The sequence below is a fragment of the Zootoca vivipara genome, chromosome 17 (assembly GCF_963506605.1).
Source record: "Zootoca vivipara chromosome 17, rZooViv1.1, whole genome shotgun sequence".
In the NCBI taxonomy this organism is placed as follows: domain Eukaryota; kingdom Metazoa; phylum Chordata; class Lepidosauria; order Squamata; family Lacertidae; genus Zootoca; species Zootoca vivipara.
In genome coordinates this window covers 7,882,344-7,907,259 of record NC_083292.1, presented here as the reverse complement: position 1 = coordinate 7,907,259, position 24,916 = coordinate 7,882,344, and the positions used below count along the sequence as shown (strand labels likewise).

The 24,916-nt window shown below is 44.1% G+C and overlaps 1 protein-coding gene across 2 annotated transcripts in view; it reads right to left on the bottom strand.

Annotated features, from left to right (window-relative positions):
• The window catches only part of ADGRD1 (adhesion G protein-coupled receptor D1), a 259,370-nt gene that overhangs the window by 111,751 nt on the left and 122,703 nt on the right, over positions 1-24,916 (bottom strand). For both annotated transcript variants that reach the window (XM_035097840.2, XM_035097838.2), the window contains one exon: positions 22,621-22,744. In XM_035097840.2, coding sequence (XP_034953731.2) covers positions 22,621-22,744 — 124 coding nt within the window. The remainder of the gene's footprint in view (positions 1-22,620; positions 22,745-24,916) is intronic.

The following is a 24,916-nucleotide window of genomic DNA, read 5'->3' as shown; positions in this document are numbered from 1 at the left end:
CACCATTCCTCATCAGAGCAGTACTCCTCAGCCTGGTCTCTGATACCTGCTCATGCCTCTTGACTGGAAAGAGGCATACTATCCAAAATAATTTAAGAGCAGGCAATATTTTCATATATCTGAATTGGGAGGGGGTGCAACAGAATAGGTAAAGGTAAAGGGACCCCTGAACATTAGGTCCAGTTGCGGATGACTCTGGGGTTGCGGCGCTCATCTTGCTTTACTGGCCGAGGGGGCTGGCATACAGCTTCCAGGCCATGTGGCCAGCATGACTAAGCTGTTTCTGGTGAACCAGAGCAGCGCACGTAAACACTGTTTACCTTCCCGCTGTAGCGGTACCTATTTATCTACTTGCACTTTGACATGCTTTCGAACTGGTAGGTTGGCAGGAGCAGGGACCAAACAACAGGAGCTCACCCCATCATGGGGATTCAAACCGCCAACCTTCTGATAGGCAAGCCCTAGGCTCTGTGGTTTAATCCCCAGCGCCACAGAATAGCCCAATCAAAATTGATATGGTGAGTTGACAGAATGTCAACCTCCAGTAGAGGCTAAAGTGGGAAGCTATATTATACCAGACCATTTCACATGGTATTGGTAACTCTAACTGGCAGGGAGCTATGGATGGGCCTCCACTTGCACACAAGATTCCTTCAACTTTGTTCCAACCCATTTCTACTATAACCTACTCTAAAAGCCTACTTTGGCATTGAGCTGAATATAAATTTAAACACTAACCTACCATTAGCCTGCCCCCTTTAAAAAAAAGCTCCACATGAAAATTATTATTGTTATTTTTATTTGCAAGGTTGGAAATGAAAGTTGCTTCACAGTGATCTGCTTACGGAGCTTTCCTTGTAACAAAAAAAAGTATGTTTGGAAAGGGAGTTTGCTGCACAAGAGCTCCAAATCAATATTAAACGCGCAACCTGAATTTGCCAGTTTGTGATTGAATTCCACCCCAAAATAGCAGAAGTTTGGAAATACCCAAAATCACTGCTAGTGAACAGGAAAAGGGGGTATTGTTTTCTTCCCAGAAGGGCAAAGAGGAGAGGGAAACACTGGGAAGTTATTCTCTTGGGGAATGTAACCTTGTTTTTGCAGTAATTAGCCTAAGTGATTTCTCAGAAGTGCAAGTGACCAAAGCAGAAACTCTGGCAACCAACCACTGCAAATATATCCATATACATTCACCTCCTTTTAAAACACCTCTTTGCAATGCACTGTGGTCTGTGCATCTATTACAGCTGCATAATAAGAGGATTTGTCTCTGCTTTGTTTAACGTTTCTTGATGTTATTAATACTCATGAGATCAACTGTTTATGCAAAAGTCTGCTCCAAAAAGTATTGTACAGGGCAGTTGAATAATCTGTCATTTGAATGGGAAATGACTTCCCAGCAAACAGGTTGCAAGTCAATTGCTGTACAGAAAAGGGAGTGGGTAGAGAGGCATATGAAGGGAGACGAGAGACCATGACATGGGGGGAACTGAGAGGTCCTATTTACAGTGGAGGCAATATTTAGAAGGAAGCTGAGAGTTTTGTCAGAATCATGCCATCATAGGCTCTCAGAGTTGAAAGGGAACCCAAGAGTCATTTAGCCAAGCTCCTGCAATGCAGGAATCACAGCTAAAAGGATGTCTGGAGGAGAGGTCTTAACTTATCAGATTGTTGTTGTTGCTGCTGCTGTTATTTAGGTGTTTGTTTGTTTGTTTGTTTGCTTGCTTGCTTGCTTGCTACCTGCCCTTCACCCTAAGGCCCAAGGGTGGGTTACAGCATTAAAAAACAGTATTAATAACCATTTCCACCATATTTCAACCATAAAAAATAAGGTAGGCACTAAAAACCGAACAGCTGAGGTGTTAAAAGCCAGGTTAAAGAGGTGACAGGTTGAGTGGCCTTTTCTTTCTTTCCACCAGTGGCCTTGTCAGTTTTGGGCACATCCAGCTCAGACTACCCTGCTTCGCTGCAGAGCCAAGCTAGGAGTGCACCTTGAGAGTCTGAACAAAAGGAAGAGTTGGAGAGACTTGTAAACCTTTGGGCTTGAAAGGGATCTCCCGCTGAGCTGCAAAGAAAGGAGTAAGAAGCGGCTTTCTCAAGGCAGCAGGGGGCAAGCCAGCAAAGGTGGAGCAAGACCTACCCTGTAGGACTTGTAGCATTTATGTCAGACAATTTGGCATTTCTGTACATGATCCCACTTTAGTCTTCTTTCCTACAAAAACCTTCCTCAAAACCCAGTTTTTCCCTGCTTATCCTCATAATCTTCATTCCCCAACTGTAACCAAGCTTTCAAGCATGTGCAACTGCATCTGCCCACACTCCTCCTTTCCTTTCCTTTCCTTTCCTTTCCTTTCCTTTCCTTTCCCTGTCTCTCCATCCCCCACCCCCTTGAGAGCAGAGATCTGCACACATTAAGACAAAGTCAAGAGGTTTACAGTGGTACCTCGGGTTACAGATGCTTCAGGTTACAGACTCCGCTAACCCAGAAATAGTACCTGGGTAGAAATAGAATAGAAACTTTGCTTCAGGGTGAGAACAGAAATTGTGCGGCGGTAGCAGGAGGCCCCATTAGCTAAAGTGGTGCTTCAGGTTAAGAACAGTTTCAAGTTAAGAACAGACCTCCGGAACGAATTAAGTTCTTAACCCGAGGTACCACTGTACTGGCGGCGATGGGCAAATCTGTTAATTTCAGCTTCTCTCGGTTTCTCATTTTTCCTCTCAAAGGTTCTGTTCTTCACATTTCAACATCAGTTTGCAAATACTGTTTTGAGAATGAACGTGCACCAGAATGTTACAGCAGATTTCTCCCACTATACAGTCGTACCTTGGAAGTCGAACAGCTTAGTTCCCGAACATTTTGGCTCCCAAACGTCGCAAACCCAGAAGTGACTGTTCCGGTTTGCAAACTATTTTTGGAAGCCGAACGTCCGACAGGGCTTCTGCGGCTTCCGATTGGCTGCAGGAGCTTCCTGAAGCCAATTAGATGCTGCACTTTGGTTTTTGAACATATTCGGCAGTCGAACGGACTTCCAGAACAGAACCTGTTCGACTTCCATGTACGACTGTACATGTTTGTTTTTAATTTTGCCTAACGTACACCATTTCGCAAATCACTTTCTCTTAATATTTTTAATTCTATTTTGATGCAATTTGTGCATATTTCTTGGCTGGAGAATAGCCTTGCAAGATTTGGAAGTGTGTGGCAGCAGCAGTACTTCCTAGCTTTTTTCTTTCTTTTTTGGGGAAGGAGAAGGAGCAGGATTCCTGGATCACTTTATAATTTTAAGCTAAATAATCTCTCTGCTCCTTCAATGTCTGTCTCCTCTTCCCTGAGAGCTTAACCACACTTACCTTTTGCCCTGTTGTTAGGAGTCCAGGTTCCCAGCTTGATAACACAGTATGTACACTTACTGTGTACACTTACAGTAAGTGTACATAATTAAAAAGGAGAATTTATTGCAAACCAAAAACCAAAAACAAGCAATTATCTCTGGACGGCTCTAGCAAGCCTCCACCACCCATCACTCAGTTGACCCTTCTGAGGAGTTCTTCCTGTGTCGACAGAAGAGACTGAACCTTCGACCTTTACGTTTCTTATTTTGCTTCCTGTCTAGCAGCCTTCCTATACGCCAGTGTGGTGTAATGGTTAAGAGCGGTAGACTCGTAATCTGGGGAACCGGGTTCGTGTCTCCGCTCCTCTGAAGTCTCTCAGCCCCACTCCCCTCACAGAGTGTGTGTTGTGGGGGTGGGGAGGGAAAGGAGAATGTTAGCCACTTTAAGACTCCTTTGGGTAGTGATAAAGCGGGATATCAAATCCAAACTCTTCTTCTTCTATGCCTCGGACTTATTTGGTCAGCTGCAGCCCCTTCCTGTTCCGAAAAGCTGTCTCTGTGGTTTTCCACGTCTGTCTGGGCTTCCGGGGAGCTTTGGCTGTTTTCCAGCCTGCTCTCCATTCCTCCCTTATCAGCCGGCCGCCCAAGGTCAGGGGGAGTCGACACTGGCAGCTGCGTCCTCTCCTGTGCCAGCATGAAAGCCCAGCCTCCCTGTTCCTGACTGCATTCTGCAGCCAGCTGCGAGATTACACTTGGAGCTGGTGTGTTCATGACACCTGTTCTCTCCCTGGAGCTTTCCCCATGAGAACCTGTTCTTTAAAGCTGAATCGGAGCAAACAGCTATTTGTGTTTTCTACGGATTGCCATTTGCTCTGAGTCAGCATTAAAGAGTGAGTTTTGCAGGGAAAGCAAAAAAAGAGTGCTCAGACATGGAGCTTTAAAACATGAGCCATGCCTTGAAATCACAGAGGAAATGTAAGTGTAGCTAAGCCCTGACTTTAAGGATGGTTTTACCTCTGCCCAAACCTCCTCGAAACCTCTGGGATTCCACTGGGCTGAAATTTATTTTATTTTTTATTTTCTTTCTTTTATTTATATACTGCCCTTCATCACAAAATCTCCAGGCAGTTCACAGAAATGTTTAGCCCAGACCTACGTAGTTCAATGCCAGACTGAAGTCAGTGGCAGATTTTGGGAGCTCAAATTTCAGTGGTGCCCTGTGCAACACCAGAATTTGGCACACGCACACAGTCTTTCATGCTCCATTCTAAAGAAAGTACTCCATTTACTAAAGATTTACCCTAAGAAAGTACTTGTTTTGTTTTTGATACTATTTGAATTGAGCCCTGTCTGTTGCTGCTTCTCATGGCCATAGTATTCCCCTTTTTTTGCCTGTAACCTCCTTTGCCATTAAATCTGACTGGCTGTGATAACTTTTCTGATGTTCATGGATGTACACATCATAATTTCAGATGGGGCAGTGTGACATCATCAGCAAAAGAATACTTGGAATACTTGGAATAATTGCAATCAGTCAGATTGACAGTTCAATCCTGGCTGTGTTCACTGAGCAGTAAATCTTCCTCTGCTCAGTGGAACCCGCCCCCTAAGTAAGTCAGCACAGGGTGGCATTGTAAATGGCAGTGACAGCAGATGAGGCAGGAGAAAGTGAGGGCAAATGAAAAGGGTGAGGAAAATGATAAAGAACAGAAACAAAACTGTATTCATGAGTGTCAGAACTCATTGCAAAGGGCACTTTCATTTTTGAAACAGAACTGCTCATTCTTCTTGTGATTACATCTGCATAACTCCAATTAAGGTGTTGAAAAAGGGAAGAAATTGGCCGGCATGCAGGGCAGGGAAAACATGCCACTTTGTTGATCATCTGAGGGCAACTCTTTACTACTTGTTTAATTGCTGCTCATCCCCTATCATTGCTGTGATTCTTCTCCTTTTAGCAAGCATGATGAATTCATTCCAAGCGAGCCCATTCCCTTAGGCATGCAGGGTGTGATAGGGGCATCACAGCCAAGTGATAAAGATGCAAATAATTTCAGCCTCGTTTGATGCCAATTTATCACTTGGCTAGCAGGACCAATGCCAGCACAGGATCTGAGTGCCACATGGCTGTAAATTCTTCCAACATTGTTATGCTTTCCAAAAATAAAACGATGAGCTCCAATGAACCCTACTACTTGCTGAGCCGGCCAATATGCTAAGAAGATGCTGAGATCTTCCATATGTTCCATTTTAACTCTCAGTTTTGAATCTTTTTACTGGAATATATTGTCACCTACCCAGAACTTTGGAGTGGATAAAAAATGTCCAGTTTTTGGACAGGACTGTGAGATAGACTAGACTGAGACTTTGAGTCCACGAGCTTTGCAGCTGAGTGGGGATTTGAACCTCCATCTCCTCAGTCTTAGTCTGACACTCTAACCACTACACCACACTGGCTAACAGGACCAGGAAGCACAGGACCACCACAATACACCTGGTGTTCTCAATGAGTTCTTCAGGCTGGTGATCACCAAGGGGTCCCAGTTCTGATGCAGTGTGGCAAATGCTTCTGGTTTTCAATTGACAATGCTTGTTAACTGTCTTAATAGTGCCATGGTACATGCTCTGCTACACAGAGTTGTGAAGGTGATCGACTCCCCATCTTTGTGTCATGGCCCTGCCCACAAATTGAAACAGGAAGTGAGGAAACAGGAAATGAGGTCTGTGTGGTCTGAAACTGGATATTCTAGTAGTGGGGCCAAGACACTTTGCATCCTGTGCCACAATAGTCATGAAGGAATTGCTAGCCTGATTTCTACTGCTCCATAGCACAGCTTGGCTGATGGCTGGGAGATGTACTGCAGTCTTAAGTCCAATGGGATCAGATGACTTGGAGAAACCAAAAAGGTCCCAGATGACATTGTATAACTCCTGTCTCTATATAACTCCTGTCTCTTCTGTCTGAGCTATTTGTTTTTCCCTGCAGGTTGAGCTGGGAACTTTGCCGAACTGCTCAGCCGCCAGCTCTGAAACATTCTAGTTTATTCTTAGGTCTGTGCAAAGCACGGAAAGAACAATAAAGGGCTGGTGAGTCAACGTACTACTAGAATGTGTAGGTGGGGCTTCTCTAAACATACAGATGGAAAGAATCCCAATAGGTCATTGCCATGGGTTCTGTACTCTGCCTAATCAAATCAGTGTGGAAGTGAGTTACATTCCCGCATGATTACTGCATGATCTGTTAAGTAGAACCCTCCAGCCAAGAGTACCATAGATCAGCATGGTCAGAGACAATGGAAATCTGTTTGTTTAAAGCTTGTTTTAATCTCACTCTTCAGCCAAATAAAGACTCTCAGTGAAGTTTACAAACACCAATATTAAGATTGTAAGCCTGAGGGAAAGACTAAATCAGAGAGGGAGGGAACCTTTTTCTGCATGAGGAATGAATGGAGAACAGGCTCACCCACCCGTATGGCCCATTTTTGACAGATGGATTCCTAATTCACATTGTCCCAAACAAATATGTGAACTGAAAGAACGGTTCTTCAAAATTTGCACTATTCCGAATTTTGCAATGCAGTTCTGCAAGTAAGTACTGTAGTGTGTTCAAAAATCTGTATGCTAGTTTAAAACGTGCATCAAGATGCATACATCTTAATGTTAGTGAAAGTAACATACACAAATGCATTAAATTAGGGGAAATTGCATTGCCAAAATGTGACTATTAGGTAAAAAACAGAAATGCGTATATAAGGAGATATTTGCACCAAACTATTGGTGAATTTTCATGAGGACTTTTAAAAATTGCAAACCAATGTAGCAATGAAGAAAACTGAATCTAAGATTGGAAAAATCTGAAACCAACAGAAACTGAAATTCATAGATCTGGTCTCAGCGTAAGAACCAAAGCCCAGCTATCCTGAAAAACGTGGAGACCATGCACAAATAGATGCCAGGATCCCAAGTGCTGCTATAGGTGCATGCAATGGTTTGGGCCAGGAAACTGACTCCTCCCCCTTTGACAGCAACTCCCATCACAATTCCAAAGACCATAAAAAGTGCTTCAGTATCTATTTTTTTCAAAACAAAGCAAGGTAAAGGGACCCCTGACCATTAAGTCCAGTCACAGACGACTCTGGGGTTGCGGCGCTCATCTTGTTTTACTGGCAGAGGGAGCTGAGGTTTGTCTGCAGACAGTTTTTCTGGGTCATGTGGCCAGCATGACTAAGCTGCTTCTGGCAAAACCAGAGCAGCGCACGGAAACGCTGTTTACTTTCCCGCGGGAGCGGTACCTATTTATCTACTTGCACTTTTACGTGCTTTCGAACTGCTAGGTTGGCAGGAGCTGGGACCGAACAACAGGAGCTCAGCCCGTCACAGGGATTCGAACTGCCAACCTTCCAAACGGCAAGCCCAAGGCCCAGTGGTTTACACCACAGCAAAAAAAAAAAAACCACCACCCCTAAAAACTCCCACTTCATGCGTTCAATCACAACTCAGAACTAGGGTGATATATCATTTGAAACCTTTTTGAAGTCCATATCATGATACCAGTTTCATAATTTTTGACCTGGCAATATATCGTGAATCATGATGTGTGTGTGCTATGCAAAAAACACAATGTGGGGGAAACCGTGAAGCCATCCAATGCTTCAGCCCCTGTTAACTCTGCCAGCTCAGCTCTCTTCTGCCTCCTGCACAGGGGGCAGCGAATCGCAATAGCAGTTGCCGGCAGAAATCATGATGTGGCAAAAACCGTGAAGCCAGCCAATGCCTCTGCGTTGCCAATCTTATTTCAGGCACCATAGTATATTGGTATCTTGCGATGCTTAGCTGGTGATGTATAATAATGTTGAAAATCAGATATCGCCCAGCACTACTCAGAACAATGCAAAGTCACACAAAAATGTATCACCAAGGGCAACTGCTCCACAATAAGGAATATAAACAAGCAAACAAATAAATTACGGAAGAAGTTTTTTCTTTATACAATAGTCACTTGTGTATTTGGTAGAAGCCACATCAACTCGTGAACCAACACCCAGACGCTGTTCCCGGGACAACCAGCATTTCTTCCCACAGATGGGCTTAATCATCATGACAGTGAAGTCTAAGCAGTACAGTGGTACCTTGGTTCCCAAACTTAATCCATTCTGGAAGTCCGTTCTAAAACCAAAGCATTCCAAAACCAAGGCGCACTTTTCCATAGAAAGTACAGTGGTGCCTCGCAAGACGAATTTAATTCCTTCCACGAGTCAATTCGTTTTCTGAAAAATTCATCTTGCGAATCGCAGTTTCCCATAGGAATTCATTGAAATTTCTTTTTTTGCCCATAGGAACGCATTAATTAAATTTCAATGCATTCCTATGGGAAACCGCGATTCGCAAGACGAATTTTTCACAAAACGAATTCGTCTTGCGAGTCACCATCAAATTGCAAAACACATTCGTCTTGTGAAAAATTCGTCTTGCAGGGCATTCGTCTTGCGAGGTACCACTGTAATGCAAAATGGATTAATCCATTACAGACTTTTAAAAACAATCCCTAACAAAGTAATTTAACATGAACTTTACCATCCAACGAGACCACTGATCCATAAAATGAAGGCAACAAACCATGTACTGCAGTCACACAATCAATCAGTAGCTGAACTGGGTTCCACACAGTCACACAAACGAACCAACAAAAGAGCCACAAAAACTCAAAATAAATAGCAAAAACAGACAGACCTAAGAGTAACACTCAAAACATAGCATGTTCGGCTTCCAAAAAAATTTCGCAAACTGGAACACTTTCTTCTGGGTTTGCAGTGTTTGGGTTCCAAGTTGTTTGAGTACCAAGGCGTTTGAGAACCAAGGTACCACTGTATACAAGCAACAGTTTAGAAAAATGGGCAAATCTGTCCCTTTATGCATATCTCCCAAGGGAAGAACACACAGAGGCTCTCCGGCTTTCTATTTGTTAACAAGAGCTCCACAAGCCACCATTTTGTGGGTGCCACCACATGACCCAGGTAAGGGAGGGTTTGAGAAGGGAACCTTCTCGTTTCATGTCAGGTGGAGAAATGGGATGTGCCGCGTTGAATCTCAGCCCACATAATTTATCTAAATGCAATAGTTCTGGATTGAAAAGGGCTATTATAAAGTTTTCACATTTGTGTCATCTTAAAAGAAATCATTACAAAAGAGTATTTTTTAAAATAAAATAAAAACCCACAGAGAAACAGGTCGATAGCAGAGCCCCTCCAGAGCCCAAGTCACTGTTCCTTAAAAGCAGGTTCCCTTTTGATGTGCTCAAGGATGTGATCACCAGCTGTTCTGGTGGCACTTGTAACAACATACCAAAGAAAAAGGCCATTGACATGCCTTCTTCAGGTGAAAGTTTCCCTGCTGGGCCAACAGCTTAGGCATAAACCGTTTGACAGCTATGAGAACAGCACGTCCCTGACCAAGGAAGCCCGCTCTCCCCTCTCTACTTGGCGACTGGCTTGACAGAGATCTGCCAGGGGGGAAAAGAGACCATTGCCTTTTGGCTGCCATTACCATCTGGGCAAGACCTGTTTGTAAATCCAGCACATTTCCCATTGCTGGGCAGAATTGCTGTGAGACAAGCCTTTGTGCTGCACTGCTGCCAATGGAATGCCTACTAATCGACTCACCATACCTTTTTAGCATGCTTCAAAAACTTGATAGACCTGTTAAGGCTGGGAATATTTCACCCAGTTTGGGGTTTCACCAAGGGCAACCTTTTCTGAAGATAAGAGCCAAAACAGTTCGTCCCGGTTTGAGTTGTGGGAGGTGGGGCAGGGAGAAGATGCTCACAAGACAAGAGGCTTGCCTCTTTCTTAATTTGATTCACTTGCTGAAAGCTGGCACTGGAAACCATTTCCTGGGCTGAGCATCTACCCCGTATACTATGCACATCGCCATGTGATGGGGTTGGGCCACAACCAATAGTTTGAGGTGAGCCAGGAGCAATGGGGCCAGGCTGTAGCCAGGAACCTGGAACAAGTCAGAACCCCAGGGCAAACCAGGAGGTAGTCCCCCACTGAACACGGATGGGAGGGGGTAGTGTAGGGGAGGGAGGAAATATTGCATCTCCTCCCCCTCTCTTGACCACACAGTGAGCAGGAGGGTTCAATTCTGCAGGGTGTGGCTTCCTCACCCCACCAGTGCTGTCAACTTTCCCTTTTTTCGCAGGAAATTCCCTTATTCAGCGCCCTTACTTTCATATCCGGGAGTTGGCAGCCCCATAGGATTCCTTATCTTCAAATCCGGGGGTTGACAGCTATGCACTGCACCTGCCTTCCTCTCCATCTTCCTACCTGACATCGCACCACCTGACAGCCTTGTATCACTCCATTTGGTCCAAACCAAAGTGACCCGGGGCTGTCTCTATCCAATCTGGGTAAAGCCTGGATCCCTCCAAATGGGCCCAGTGTCATGGATTGGCAGGACTCTGATGAGTGTGCACTGGAAGAATGGGGCCAGAGTCTGACTCAGAAGAGGGTGCCAATGATTTGTGGGGAACTGTAGAGCCAGTGTGGTGTAGTGGTTAAGAGCGGTAGACTTGTAATCTGGGGAACCGGGTTCACTTCCCCGCTCCTCCACATGCAGCTGCTGGGTGACCTTGGGCTAGTCACACTTCTCTGAAGTCTCTCAGCCCCACTCACCTCACAGAGTGTTTGTTGTGGGGGAGGAAGGGAAAGGAGATTGTTAGCCGCTTTGAGACTCCTTCGGGTAGTGATAAAGTGGGACATCAAATCCAAATCCAAACTCTTCTGTACCAGCCAGGAGGCCAGAGTCATGGGTAGGGGAGACTTCAGAGATCAAGGAAGAGGCAGGGCAAGCAAGTGAAGGGATAGGTGCCTCCCCTCCCTCTCCTGCACCTCTGTCTCCCAGAACTAGGAGAGAATTGAGGCGGGAAGAGCAGAGACAGTTTCCACGCAGGCATAGTCTCCAGCTGCATGCACACAGACCATCAAGGGACAGCTGGTGGAGGGTGAGTAGCCCCCTTGTTGCTGCAACTGTGCCATAGAACACAGACCTGGGAATAACTGCCTAGATGCTAGACTGGTGTGCATGGGTATTTGGAGCTGTAGAACCAGCTGTGTCAGCTTTGAAGAGTTAACTATCTGCTGTGTGCATTCCTTTGGCTGGGGGGGGGGGTGCCCTTGACACCCAGGTTGCTTTGGGATGCTGTCAAATTCAGCCCTACAAGGAGGCAGTGTCAGGAAATACGCCTGAAGCCAGGACTGAGGAGCAAGTACAAAGTACAAGATGAAGGTGGGGAGGTGGAAAGTGAAGAACAACTGAGAGCACAGGAACATGTCAGAGTTCAGCAAGACCTTGTTGCTTAAAAGCAAGGCTCGGCCGGGAACAGGAAGTCCTCTTATTACTCCTTCTCCCCCAGAAAGATCCAGACTGGGGTGGCCAAAGTCAGCCCAGGACTTGGAAGTACATTGCTGGAAAGCGGGCACCTGCAGACAGACGCAGTCATTTCTGACATCACCACCCCAGAGCCAATTTTCTACAGCTAACACCAGCTGATGGACCTTTAAATAAACAATTAAAAACCACAAGGCATGCACAAACCCTCACACTATTTAGGGAATTTACCCCTCATCTTTCAAGATAGCCTCAAAGCTATTAATTCAGGCAAAGCTCTGTGGGGCGGAGAGGGGGGGACGTGCACCATGGCCAACAATTTACTACACAGCTTTCAAGGCTTTTAACACCTATTACGTTAAGTGACTGAGCTGTTAAAGTTGGGATGTGTACTTTAACTTGGGTTTTGCCTTATTTAGAAGGCGGGGAAGCTCTGAAAGCAGCAGGAAACCACTGTTCTTTTTATATATATAAAAACGTTAAGGCTAGGGTTTATTTTTATAAAACAAAATTAATTGCACTGAGTTGTTAATGTTCCTTTGATTTACTGTCAGAACACTTTGCCCTCTCCAGTTCTGCATGTACCGAATTCTATGTACTATCTGTAGAATCTGGTATCTGGCACAGGGACATGGGGATGTTATTTTATTTTATAACAGGCATTCTTTAAGACTTGCAATTGTGGGAAAGTGCTGAAAATGTTCTGACCGCAGGTGCAAAAGCTAGGGGGACTTGGGTGTTCCATACACAATTCAAGACCACGTGTCCTATTTTGAGCTCAGGGGCTCTAGAGCTCTCAGGGCGCTCTTGTGGCTCCCTCTTGTGGCTTTCTCGTTCAGCTGATCTCCCAGAGCTGCCCCTTGCACCGAAATACTGGGTGTTAGCTAGCTCCCAAGCTACGTTCAAGGTTCTGGTGCTGATGTGCAAAGCTTTGTACAACTCGAGATCAGAATAGATAAAAGATTGGCTTCTGCAGGAGAGTGCACCCCACAGATACCATCTCATTAGGAGACGCCCTCCGTATGATGTAATAATTTGGGTACCCTTCGGACCTCCCTCTTGGCATTGTGGCTAGTAGGACTTGGGAGGCCAGAGTTCAAATCCATGAACCTCACTGGGTAACCTCACTGGGTGACAGCCTCTCGGCCTAACCTACCTCCCAGGGGTGTTGTGGGGAGTCAGTGAGGATGGGGCGAATGTTGGGGCAAAAACGCAATAAATAAATTAGGCAGGTGCCACCTCTATTGCCTTTCCATTGCCTATTGAAGACCTTCCTTCTGCAACAAGCCTTTTATTCCACGCGGGTGGTGCTGTGGTCTAAACCACTGAGCCCAGGGCTTGCCAAACGGAAGGTCGGCGGTTCGAATCCGAGCTCCCATTGTTCGGTCCCTGCTCCTGCCAACCTAGCAGTTCGAAAGCACGTCAAAGTGCAAGTCGATAAATAGGTACCACTCGAGCGGGAAGGTAAATGGCATTTCCGTGCGCTGCTCTGGTTCACCAGAAGTGGCTTAGTTATGCTGGACAAATGACCCAGAAGCTGTACGCCGGCTCCCTCGGTCAGTAAAGCGAGATGAGCACCGCAACCGTAGAGTCGGTCGCGACTGGACTTAACTGTCAGGGGTCCCTTTACCTTTATGTATTGGATATGATTTTTTAACAATGTTTTGACATTGTTTCTATGTGTTCTTATTGTGGATGCTTCTATTGTCCCATGGCTTTGTGCTGTTGCATAGGCAACAGGGTTGATGCAGATACTTCCTGAGGTCCTGAAGCTCTCCAGAGAGGCTGACAAGCCTCAAGGCAACCAGTGTGGCTGGTCATGCTGCCTTTAAATAGAGGAGGAGGGGCCTGAGGAGGAGGTTTGCTTAGTGCAGGGGTCAGCAACCTTTTTCAAACCAAGCAGTGGGCCCGGACTATATTTTGAAGGAAAAAAATGAATGAATTCCTATGCCCCACAAATAACCCAGAGATGCATTTTAAATAAAAGCACACATTCTACTCATGTAAAAACAGGCTGATTCCCGGACCGTCCGCGGGCCGGATTGAGAAGGCAATTGGGCCTGAGGTTACCTACCCCTGGCTTAGTGTCTCTGCCAGAAGCCACGGCAGAGAAGCGGCAGAGGAGAGGACTCAGGCTGAACTCCAGGAACTGGCTCTTGCAGTGGGTGGAGTGGGAGGTTTGGAAAGTCAGGCACACAATCCCCAATGAGGGAATCCTCACTTCATGACCCATGGCTCAGTGGCAGAGCACGTGATTTGCATGCATGCAGAAGATCTCATGTGCAATCTTCAGAATTTCCAGTTGTTGTTGTTTTTAAAAAAACAACAACAGTTATCACTTGATGTGAAATGCCCCTGCCAGAAAACCGCTGCCAGACAGACAATACTGGTCTAGATAGACATGTTGCCTGAGCCTGGTACAAGATGCCTCTCTATGTTTTGAAACACAGGAAGCTGTCTTATGCCAAGTCAGAGCCTTGGACTGTCTAGTTTATCATTGTCTGCACATGTTGACTGTGTCGTTCTTGAAACATGTGTTTTCTTTCACAAGGTGCTAGCACAGGAGTCCTGAATGGGATCAGAACTCTAGCATAAGCGGTAAGGAGTGTTTAACCTTAGGTCTCTATTATAGTCTCAATCCTGATTGAGGCCCATATGCTGGCAATTGGGGGGGGGGGAGGCTTGCAATCAAGGCTGCACTACATGATAGACATCACATGGAGCATGACTCTATGTTCTCTTGATGGAGAAGTTGGGCATTTTTATATTTCTCTGCAGATAGTGAATCCTGGCAGGCAGCAATGTAAAAAGATTACTATTCTTTTAACAAATAAATTAGCCCATGTGCTGAATGAGGAATAAATATTTTTCTATATTTATTAGTCACACTGTTATAGCAGTGCCCCCCCCCAACTGACCTTTTTGAGAAGTAAGGGTAAATAGTGAATAGTAAGGTGTGAGAAGTAAATAGATCTCTTCGGCTCCAATTCACTGGTAGACAAGCTCAAACCCTTTAGGAAAATTTCTTGGAAAGAAAGAAAGAAATGTTGAAGAAAGAAAGAAATGTTGAGTAACTGGGCAGTTTAATCTGGAGTTCTGGGCCAAAGACAGGAGAGAGTCTGTAAAAACAAGATAGCAATGAAGAAATGCTCACCCTGTTTTGAGTTTTCCATTCCTTACGTTCCTCAGGCACACACAAAAAAAGTATCTCAAGTATTAACATCTTCAATCTGGCTGGAGTTGAAAACTGTGGTTAACCGACTCACAAATCCGTCACAGGATCCTGAGTGGTTTTCTCTCTGTGGCTTCTTGCCTATGTGGCTGAGCATGCCTTGAGTGAGGCATGGAGGGAAGAGGGGCAAAGCGAGGCTGAGCTTGTTATGAGGCAGTGTGTGTGTGTGTGTGGTTGTGGTTAGTGTAGGGACAGGCAGCTTGAATGCATAAGGCCCTCCTCTCCTAATATCATGTGGCCCTCAGCCTAATTTCACGCAGGTGCAGAGAAGCCCAGGAGGAGCGCAGGAGGGAGGGGAAGCCAAAATGGCTGGAATTATGGAAGGAGGAGCAGAGGCAGATTCAGGGGAGTGCAACCAGTTCAGCTGCAGAGCCTCAAGGGAGCCAAAGGGGGCGCCAAAACTATTATTTAGAATGGAGTGTGAGAGGCCGCCGGGGGGGGGGGAGAGAGAGAGACACATTGGCTTTGCCCACAATGCCACTGAAATTTGAGACCCCAAGACCCACCACTGGGAGGAGCCATGCAAAGCCTTCCGCAAGCAATCAGTTCAGATCTCTTGCAAGAGCAATCTCTTCTTCCCTGGGTAGATTGCTCTTGGGGACAGAGAGCTGGGGGGGGGGGAGAAGGGGTGGCCATGCCAACTTTTTGCTCTGACCCTTTATTATTATTATTATTCAATTTATTACCTGTCCTTCACTATCAGGTCCCACGGCAGGTTGCAACCATTTAAATTCAATATTAAAAACAGGTAAATTGCAGCCATAGGTTTCAGCCATGCCCATCAATCCCAAGAGAGGGCTAAAAATGGCCCTTGTGTTAGGATTAGAAGCAATCGAGTTTCATCAGCAGAAACTGGTTGAGGAACTTGCACATAGAGACCGAGGCTTAAACAAATGCTTGGTTTAATGGAGAAAGGAAAAATTACAAAAATTAAATTAGGCTTGCACAAAATACCCGCACAACCAAACCACCCACCAAGAGCACACTGGGAAAACGCCCAGCACAGAGGCAACACACAACACCCCTGATATACCCTGCATCATCAGCTTCACAGCAACACCTGTAGAGCTGCTCCACAGCTGCAGAGCCCCAGTCATTAAATCTTTCCTGACTCTTAAAGGTACAGTGAAACAATAATGACACTTTTACACAATCATTCAACATATCCCCTGCAGTTCATTATTGTGAAACAGAGACAAACTTTGTACATGTCTTTCATGCGCAACTTTTGGAAGTGCTTTAGTAAAGATGTCTGCAACTTGTCTGTCACCGGGGACATATTCAAAAACAATTGTTTTGTCAGCAATCAAATTCTTTACAAATTGTAAACGTAATCTCAACACTCTAGTGCGCTGTGTGTTGGTTTCTGAGCACAGGATAGCAAGTCCACTCTGGGAATCGAGATAAACTTTTACTGGGAGTGATACTGGCATCTTTAAGTCTTCAAATATTTGTAAATACCACTCTATATCACGGATGGCCTGAGTACAGGCATATAACTCACTTTCAGTTGAAGAAAGACAATTAATCCTTTGATTCTGTGCTTTCCATTCAAAAGGACACCCATTATAAAAATAAACCATACCAGATGTACCTTTGTAATTATTTTGCTCTACAGCATGAGATGCATCACAATATATTTCAAAACCTTTGTCAATAGATGGTGTAAATTCCAATCTGTAACGTTTTGTGTGTTTGAGGTACATCACCACTCTCTTAAGAGCTTTGAAGCATTGGGTAGTGGGTTTTTCTACAAATTTTGCCAGAAAATGAAAAGCATAAGTTACATCTGGCCTTGAAACTCTTTGAATAAAATTGAGCTTGCCTATGGCAGAGCGATACAAAGTTTTGTCAGAGAACGTGTTATTGCCATCTGTAAAAGTAAAACCACATACCATAGGCGTTTCTTTCCCATTTGCATTCTTTAAACATAACATTTCAACAAGATCATCTATTTTTGCATTTTGATGAATCAGATAAGAACCATTTTTGCCTTCTTCAATTTGCATGGATATATAGTTTTTAGCTTTGCCTAATTCTACCACATCAAATTTTTCTTGTAACAGTGACACTATCTGTGTATATTCATGTTTAGTTTTTGTAGAAATTAGTAAATCATCTACAAACACACATAATTTGGTCACAGAATTTCCATTTTCTTTTGTAAATACACAGTTATCTGCCTTGCCTTGTGTAAAGCCAAAATTCAGCAATTCCTTCACTAAAGTCTGATGCCAGTTTTTACCACTCTGATGCAAACCATAAAGAGATTTATTTAGTTTGCACACTACTCCTTTAGTGGCGATTACGCCATCAGGGACACGCATAAAAATTTGTTCTTCTAAATCTGCAAACAAATAGGCAGTTTTTATATCTACATGATAGACAGAATGTCCACGCTGGGATGCATCTTTTAACAAAAGCTTAACAGATTCATATTTTACGCTCGGTGAGTAACACAAATCATAGTCTTCACCTGGGATTTGCTGGAAACCTCTGGCTACTAACCTAGCCTTGTACCTTACAACTTCGTTTTTATCATTCATTTTCACTTTATAAACCCATTTTGAATCAATAACTCTCATGTCTGGGGTTTGTGGTACAAGAGACCAAGTGTTATGCTCTTTTAAAGAAGCTATTTCATCATCCATAGCTTTGTACCAATTTACAGCTTCATGCAAAGGTAATTTTTGAACATCGTTGTAGCATTTTGGCTCAAAAACTACTTTATTGGCATACACAGTGTATAACTGCTCTTTTGAAAACCGTCTTGGTTCCTGTCTCTTTCTGTCTGAACGTCTTAGTCCTGAAGAAGAGCTAGGCCCTTCAGAATCAGTAGAACTATTTGGACTTCTAGCTTCAGACTGTAAATTGCTATCATCAGACTGTTGAGACTCTTGTGGGCTTTTCTTACTTTCAGAAAACTCAGAAGAACTTAACCTTTCTTTAGGTGTCTGTGTCTTTAAATTTTCAAACAAATCACCAGACACAACAGGCTTTTCGTCTTCAGATTCACTAGTATCCCCTGCTCCAGCGTCTTCCTCTTCTACTTCTACTTCCTCCTCATCAGCATTATCTAAACCATCACTATCTTGAAAAATAGCAACTCTATTCCAATTTACAGTTTCAATCATGCTTCTGGTAATATGAAATTTGCCAGTTGCTGGTACATAAACTCTGTACGCCCCCTGCTGGTAGCCCATGAACTTTCCTTGAACACTACGTTCATCCAACTTGTGTCTAGCAGGGTAGTGAATAATAACGTCTGAACCCCAAATTCGCAGGTATTTTAAATTAGGGCGTTTTTTAAACAACATTTCATAGGGTGTAACATTTAAACTAGAATGATAGGATCTGTTTTTAACAAAAAGATAGGCATGAAGAGATTCCGCCCAATATTCTTTCCCCAAATTAGCATCATGCAAGTAAGTTTTAACACCTGCCTGCAATTCACGCTGCACTACTTCTACAATCCCATTCTGCCAAGGACTTCTAGGGCAGGACAACTCGTGAACAGTCCCCTGCGCTTCCAGGAAATGTGAAAATTCCTCAGAAACAAATTCTCCCCCCCTGTCAGAAAACAAATGCTTTATAGGTTTGTTAAAGTGGGTTTTTACCCAGTTGCAAAAAATCTTGTACTTCTCAAGTGCTTGTGACTTTTCAGCAATGGTGTAAACAAAACAATATCTGCTGTATTGATCAATAAGAGTAAGCCAATATTTTGAATTTCCTAAGGAAGGAGGGAGTGGCCCTACTAAATCACAATGCACGCGTTCAAATGGCTCTGTTACTTTCCTGCCTGAGCATTTACCCTTTCTTGCAACTCTTATCTTATTCTTACAACAAGATACACATTGCATATAGTATTTACATGGCTTTAAGTTTAGTCCATCAACAATCTTCTCTGTCTTTATCACATCTGTGAAATTTAAATGTCCCAAAAGTCTATGCGCCTCATGAATACATCCGGAGTGAGGCTTTACATTTCTCAGCCCCTGACTTGGCTGGGTTACTCTACAGTTCACAGGTGGCTGTGAATGCTTTTTAAAATATAGTCTATATAAACCTTCAGACTCTCTGGCATACAATACACGCTTTCCCCCTTTGTAGAACTCACATAGTGATTTTGTGAAGCACACAGTAACTCCTTGGCGTGCAAAGCAACTTACTGATAATAAATTGTCCACTGATGGGCAGTAAGTACAATTTGCTATTGTGATGTTCAAGGAGTCAAGTTTCACAGTACCTCTGCCAAGCGACTGTAGAACGTCGGAGTTGGCCAGATGAATGGTGCCAATTTCCTCTTCGAAAGAAACAAACAGACTTCGGTCGTTACAAAGATGAATTGACGCCCCGGAATCTACTACAAACGATTTCCACGTGTCATCTTTAATTACTTTACGACCTAATTCACGAACATGGAACGCTCGCGGCTCACGTCCATCTTTACAATGTGCTGCCGACTGCTGGGTTGCTGTCTGTGATTTACGAACTGGAACGGACTCTGAAGCATTTTGCTTTTTAAATCTGCAGTCCCTCGCAAGGTGCCCCTGCTTTTTACAAAACCAGCAATGCTTGGAAGTTTTGAAAGCAGATGAATCACCACAGACTTGCATACGGCGTTCCTCATTATTTTTAGAAATAGGAGTGCTAATCCCACAAGCCTCCCTTCTGTCCAGCTCGCCCATCAATCTTGCTGTTACCCCTTCCACAGTTAATTTTGCTGGAGGTACAGCAGATATCTGACTAGCTATGGCATCATAGTCTTCACCAAGAGAACAAAGAATAATAAACACATATTGAATGTCAGTTATATCTACGTCTCTTTGAATTAGTTCGCCGCGTATCGCCTCCAGACGTCTTAAATGTGCTGCCAGGTCGCCTCCAGGCTGCAGCCTTGTCTGGTACAGGCGTTTAAAAAATGTTAGAGCAGACGCTGACTCCTTTCTAATGTGCACTGCCGTAAGACTGTCCCACATTTCTTTGGCAGTCTTCTTATTTCTTATATACACAACTTGCTGATCACTAACAGACAAGTTAATTAATGCCCTTGCTTTAGCATCACCTTTCGACCAGGCATCGGTCATAGGAGCAGGAGGGTCCTCGGTCACGTACTTCCACACATCACAGGAAGTCAGAAGTGCTTCCATGCGAAAGGACCATAGACTGTAGTTCTCGGCCATTAGTTGCGGGAATGTTAAAGCCTTCTCAGCCTCAGCAACACGGTCTGCCATGCTGGAACTTTTCAACCACCAGCCCACAAAACCGTTGCAGCAAAAAGAAGGAAAAAACCTTTCTAAACCTTTCTCCAAAAACTAACATGTGCAGTTCCACGCTCAACCACTGGGCCCATAACCAAGATGTTGGGGTTAAAAGCAATCGAGTTTCATCAGCAGAAACTGGTTGAGGAACTTGCACATAGAGACCAAGGTTTAAACAAATGCTTGGTTTAATGGAGAAAGGAAAAATTACAAAAATTAAATTAGGCTTGCACAAAATACCCGCACAACCAAACCACCCACCAAGAGCACACTGGGAAAACGCCCAGCACAGAGGCAACACACAACACCCCTGATATACCCTGCATCATCAGCTTCACAGCAACACCTGTAGAGCTGCTCCACAGCTGCAGAGCCCCAGTCATTAAATCTTTCCTGACTCTTAAAGGTACAGTGAAACAATAATGACACTTTTACACAATCATTCAACACCTTGACCAGTAAGCAAGTGGAGGCTGGGCCATTAGGACTATGCATTGCCCCTCCAAGCTCAAGCTGTTGTTTGCCAGCAGCAACTTACTTATTTACAACCAGTCCAGGGGGCGACACAGCCTGCCAGCTCCCTCCCCATTAGTCCCAGTTGCCCTTGGAGGGCATGGCAGGGAGGAGGATGGTGTCAAAGCTAGAACTAGTTGGCTCTGCCTTGTCATTGGCTCTGGCACCACCTACTGTTGGCTTCTGCTCATTGCGTCCCACCAGTTACCACTGGCCTTGGCAGAAAAAAATGCATATGTCCCCACTCCTGCTTTCCTGAGTGCAGGGCTCACAAGTCACGCGCATATTTATTGCACCACTGCTTGATTTGCTATGAGTACACTTCTTGGAGCACATCAGACCAGCTTCCAGGCAACACACACACACGTGTGTGTGTGTGTGTGTGTGTGTGTGCACTCAGCGACCTGAATTGGGAACCTCGTGACCTCAAACTGACTTCTAGATTGACACACTGGTCTGCTAGCTGGGATTTCAGGTGCTTTCTACCAATATACACACAGCAGAATCCTGATATCCTTTGCCCCAGTGACTGGTAGATGTGTCTACTAGGCCAGCCACCACTCACTTCAGCAATATGTTCTAGCCACTGAGGAAGCACCTTTACCGATCTTCTAAATCAGAGATGGGGAATAATAATATTATAATAATAATAATTTATTATTTATACCCCGCCCATCTGGCCGGGTTCCCCCAGCCACTCTGGGCGACTTCCAACAAAACACTAAAATACAGAAATCCATCAAACATTAAAAGCTTCCCTAAACAGGCCTTGGAACTGTCTGTGGAGAGAAACACACACAGCAAGAAAGCGAGAAAGTCAAATGCAAAACCAGTATTTTATGGTCGGGGGTGGGGACTTTCTACTCACGCTTGCAGCTTTCCCTGTTAATTGTAACTGTCATCCTCCTTAATGAGTCCAATCAGCTTCAAGGTCTTTGGCAAGCAACACTGGGAGTTAGATTCCCAGTTGTTTGGATTGCACAATGTTGAAATATTGCATCTCGGGTTCTTGCATAACCTACTAACCCTTAGATCCGGTGTGGCCAATTATTTTCCTTGTTGAACCAGAGGTCTTCACATCTAACAATGCCACTTGGCATCAACCTCATGAGATTAGGTCAAGCCTACTGCCAACATGGGAAGAATCACATCTCCACTGCGAAAATTCATGTCACATTAAGCAGGAGGAGGAGGTAGAATTATGAACTGGACCAACTCAGATGGTAGACTGGGAATTGCAGTTTTGAATCATCCCCTGAGTAAAAAACAAGCTCTCTGTTTGTAGCAAACTAGCATATTGAGCATCAAGGTTAAATAGAGCCTTCACCCTGGTGTGCTAGCTTTCTTCATTCAAGTTAGGTTCCTTTCCGCATTCAAAAAAAGCATTCAAAAAGCATTCAAAAAGTCGCAAACACAATGTATGCCTATTATCTCTCAGTAATGTGTTCATGTGGCAGCAGCCTAACATTATTTTTCTTAGATAAACTGAACCTTGGGAGAAAGTATTCTGTATATTCTTTTATATTTATTTATTTATTTATTTCCGGGGGGGGGGGGGGGGTCAGTCTCTTCCTGCAAAACAGCAAAGACTATCTATTATGTCACAACACATTTATTAGTCGTTTAAAGTGCCACAATTTGTTTGTTTGTTTTATTGTTTGTTTGTTTTATTTTTTTCTCCTTAATTCATTTATTTTACATGTATTCCGCCTTTCCATCCCTGCAAACAGACCTTGAACTTGGGGCTGTGGAAGGGCCAGCCAAATTTCAATAAGAGCCATACAATGTAAACAAAAGATTCAATAGCAAAATAGAGAAGGAAAACACACACACACACACACACACACATGCAATGTTCCATATAAATTGCACAAGGGAAAAAGAAAATCCTTACCTTGAGTGGTACAACTTGCATCAAAATGGCAAAGTTTGTGAGATGGTTACACAAACAGACCGAATAGTTGGCATCCCCTTCATCACGCACGCAGCCTTCATTAGACCAAACACCACTTCCGTTGCTACAAAGTGCATAAGAATAGGTGTCCATGTTATTTACTTTAAAATGTTTCTGCACTGCCTTTCCAAGGTTTGAGATCACTTATAAAATCTAATCTAAGTGTTTAGAACCACTGCTTGAATTAAGGTAAAGGACATCAGCACGGTTAAGTCTAGTCAAAGGCAACTATGGGATTGTGGCACTCACTTTTCAGGCCAAGGGAGCTGGTGTTTGTCCACAGACAGCTTTCCAGGTCATGTGTCAGCTTCTGGTGCAACAGAACACCGTGATGGAAACCAGAGCGCATGGAAATGCCGTTTACCTTCCCACCGCACCAGTGCCTATTTATCTACTTGTGCTGGTAGGCTTTCAAACTGCTAAGTTGGCAGGAGCTGGAACAGAGCAACGGGAGCTAACCCCGTAGCGGGGATTTGAACCGCCAGTCTTCTGATTGACAAGCCCAAGAAGCTCAGTGGTTTAGACCACAGCGCCACCCACCACTGCTTGAATTATGACCTATGGGCGGGGAAGAGATATAATGAAATCCTCACACCACACCACTTGACTCCTCCTAATTTCAGGGGGAAAACGTAGTGGCAGAATCCAATAGCTTTCTAAAAAGAGTAGTTTGAAAGGCTATCACAAACAGTAAGGGGATGACCCATTTAGTGCTTCTTTGCACACAAAAGATCTTTGGGTCAATGCTTCACACCTCCAATGAGGACCGGGGGGGGGGGGGGGACACAGTGTCTGAAGCCTTTAAGAGCTTCCACCAGTCAGTATAGATAGTATTATGTTTGATGGGCGAATAGTCTGGCTCAGTATAAGATAGCTTCTAAAGTTCTCCTTTCCTCCTGCATACAAAAAAATTGAAACAGTGCTCTTCAACCTTGCATTCACAGATGTTGTTGGACTGTAATGACAATAATCCCCAACCAGCTTAGCCAAAAGTCATGGGTGATGGGATCTGCTATCCAACAACATCTGGAGATTCAAGGTTGAAGAACACTGGACAAAAAGACAATATAAAACAAAGCACAGAAGAGAAAATGGCGTTCCAGCAAGAAAAGTCACGGACAAGCCAGCCCAATGGAAAAGATGTGAGTTTTGAAACGCCTTCTAAAGCCCATGAAGAAAGGGAAGCTACTGTATGCACTTTCCGGGTGAGATCATCCTACAGCAATTGCAACTGCACAAAGCAGCTACAGCAATTGCATTCTGGTGTAATTGCAGTTGCACAGCAATGCCCAACCTTTCACACTCTATCCTTGCCTTCATTCTACAGTCTCGGAGATGCTAATATAAACTGATGTACATCTCCTCACCTTCCTGTACATCCGTAAAGCTCATTCGATTGTAAGACAAAATTGTAATAAATTGTTTTGTAAATGCAAGCTGCCTAAAATTTAGTGCACATTTGATTTTTTACCCAAATCCAAAACCAACCAAGTTGTAATTAATGGACCCAAGTTAGTCATGTTCATTAATTTCAACAGGTCTGTTCAGAATATGACTAACAATGGATAGCCAACAACATGTGTTTCATAAAAAAAAAAAATCCTGATGGATCAAGGCCAAGGGCCCAACACTCTGTTCTCACATTAGCCAACCAGATTCCCCCAGCAAGCGGAGCCACTTGTGATTCCCGCCAATTGTAGAGGTAGACCATAGCCATTGTGGCTAGTAGCCACTGATTTCCTTGCCCTCCATGAGGTTGCCTGATCCTCTTTTAAAGCCACCTAAGTGAGTGGCCATCAGCACTTCTTATGAAGCCAATTCCATAGTTTAACTATTTCATGTGTAAAGAAGTACATACTTCTTATTGTCTGTTGTGAGTCATCAAACATTCATGGTATTATGAGAAAGTGGGGGGGAGAGACTTCTCCTACCCATTTTCTCCAAACCATGCATAATTTTATACTCCTCTATCAAAAGTTGCCTCATAAAGTGAGCACAACAGGAGTCTGTCATAAATATGCAGGTGAGCTCACCGCTGAAGTTTCAAAAGGAAACGAGCTTTTTAAATTGGAAGAGATCAGCCCCTGCAGAGCTCTCAGAAGAAAGGAAGGTGAAGTATCTCAGGGTAATTTTCCATCATTAAAACTGCCCCAAAAGAAAAAAGAAAAAAACACAACCCCAGAAGGACAGAACACTAAACCTGTTATTGCAGCAAGCAAGGATTCCCGCCCCCACC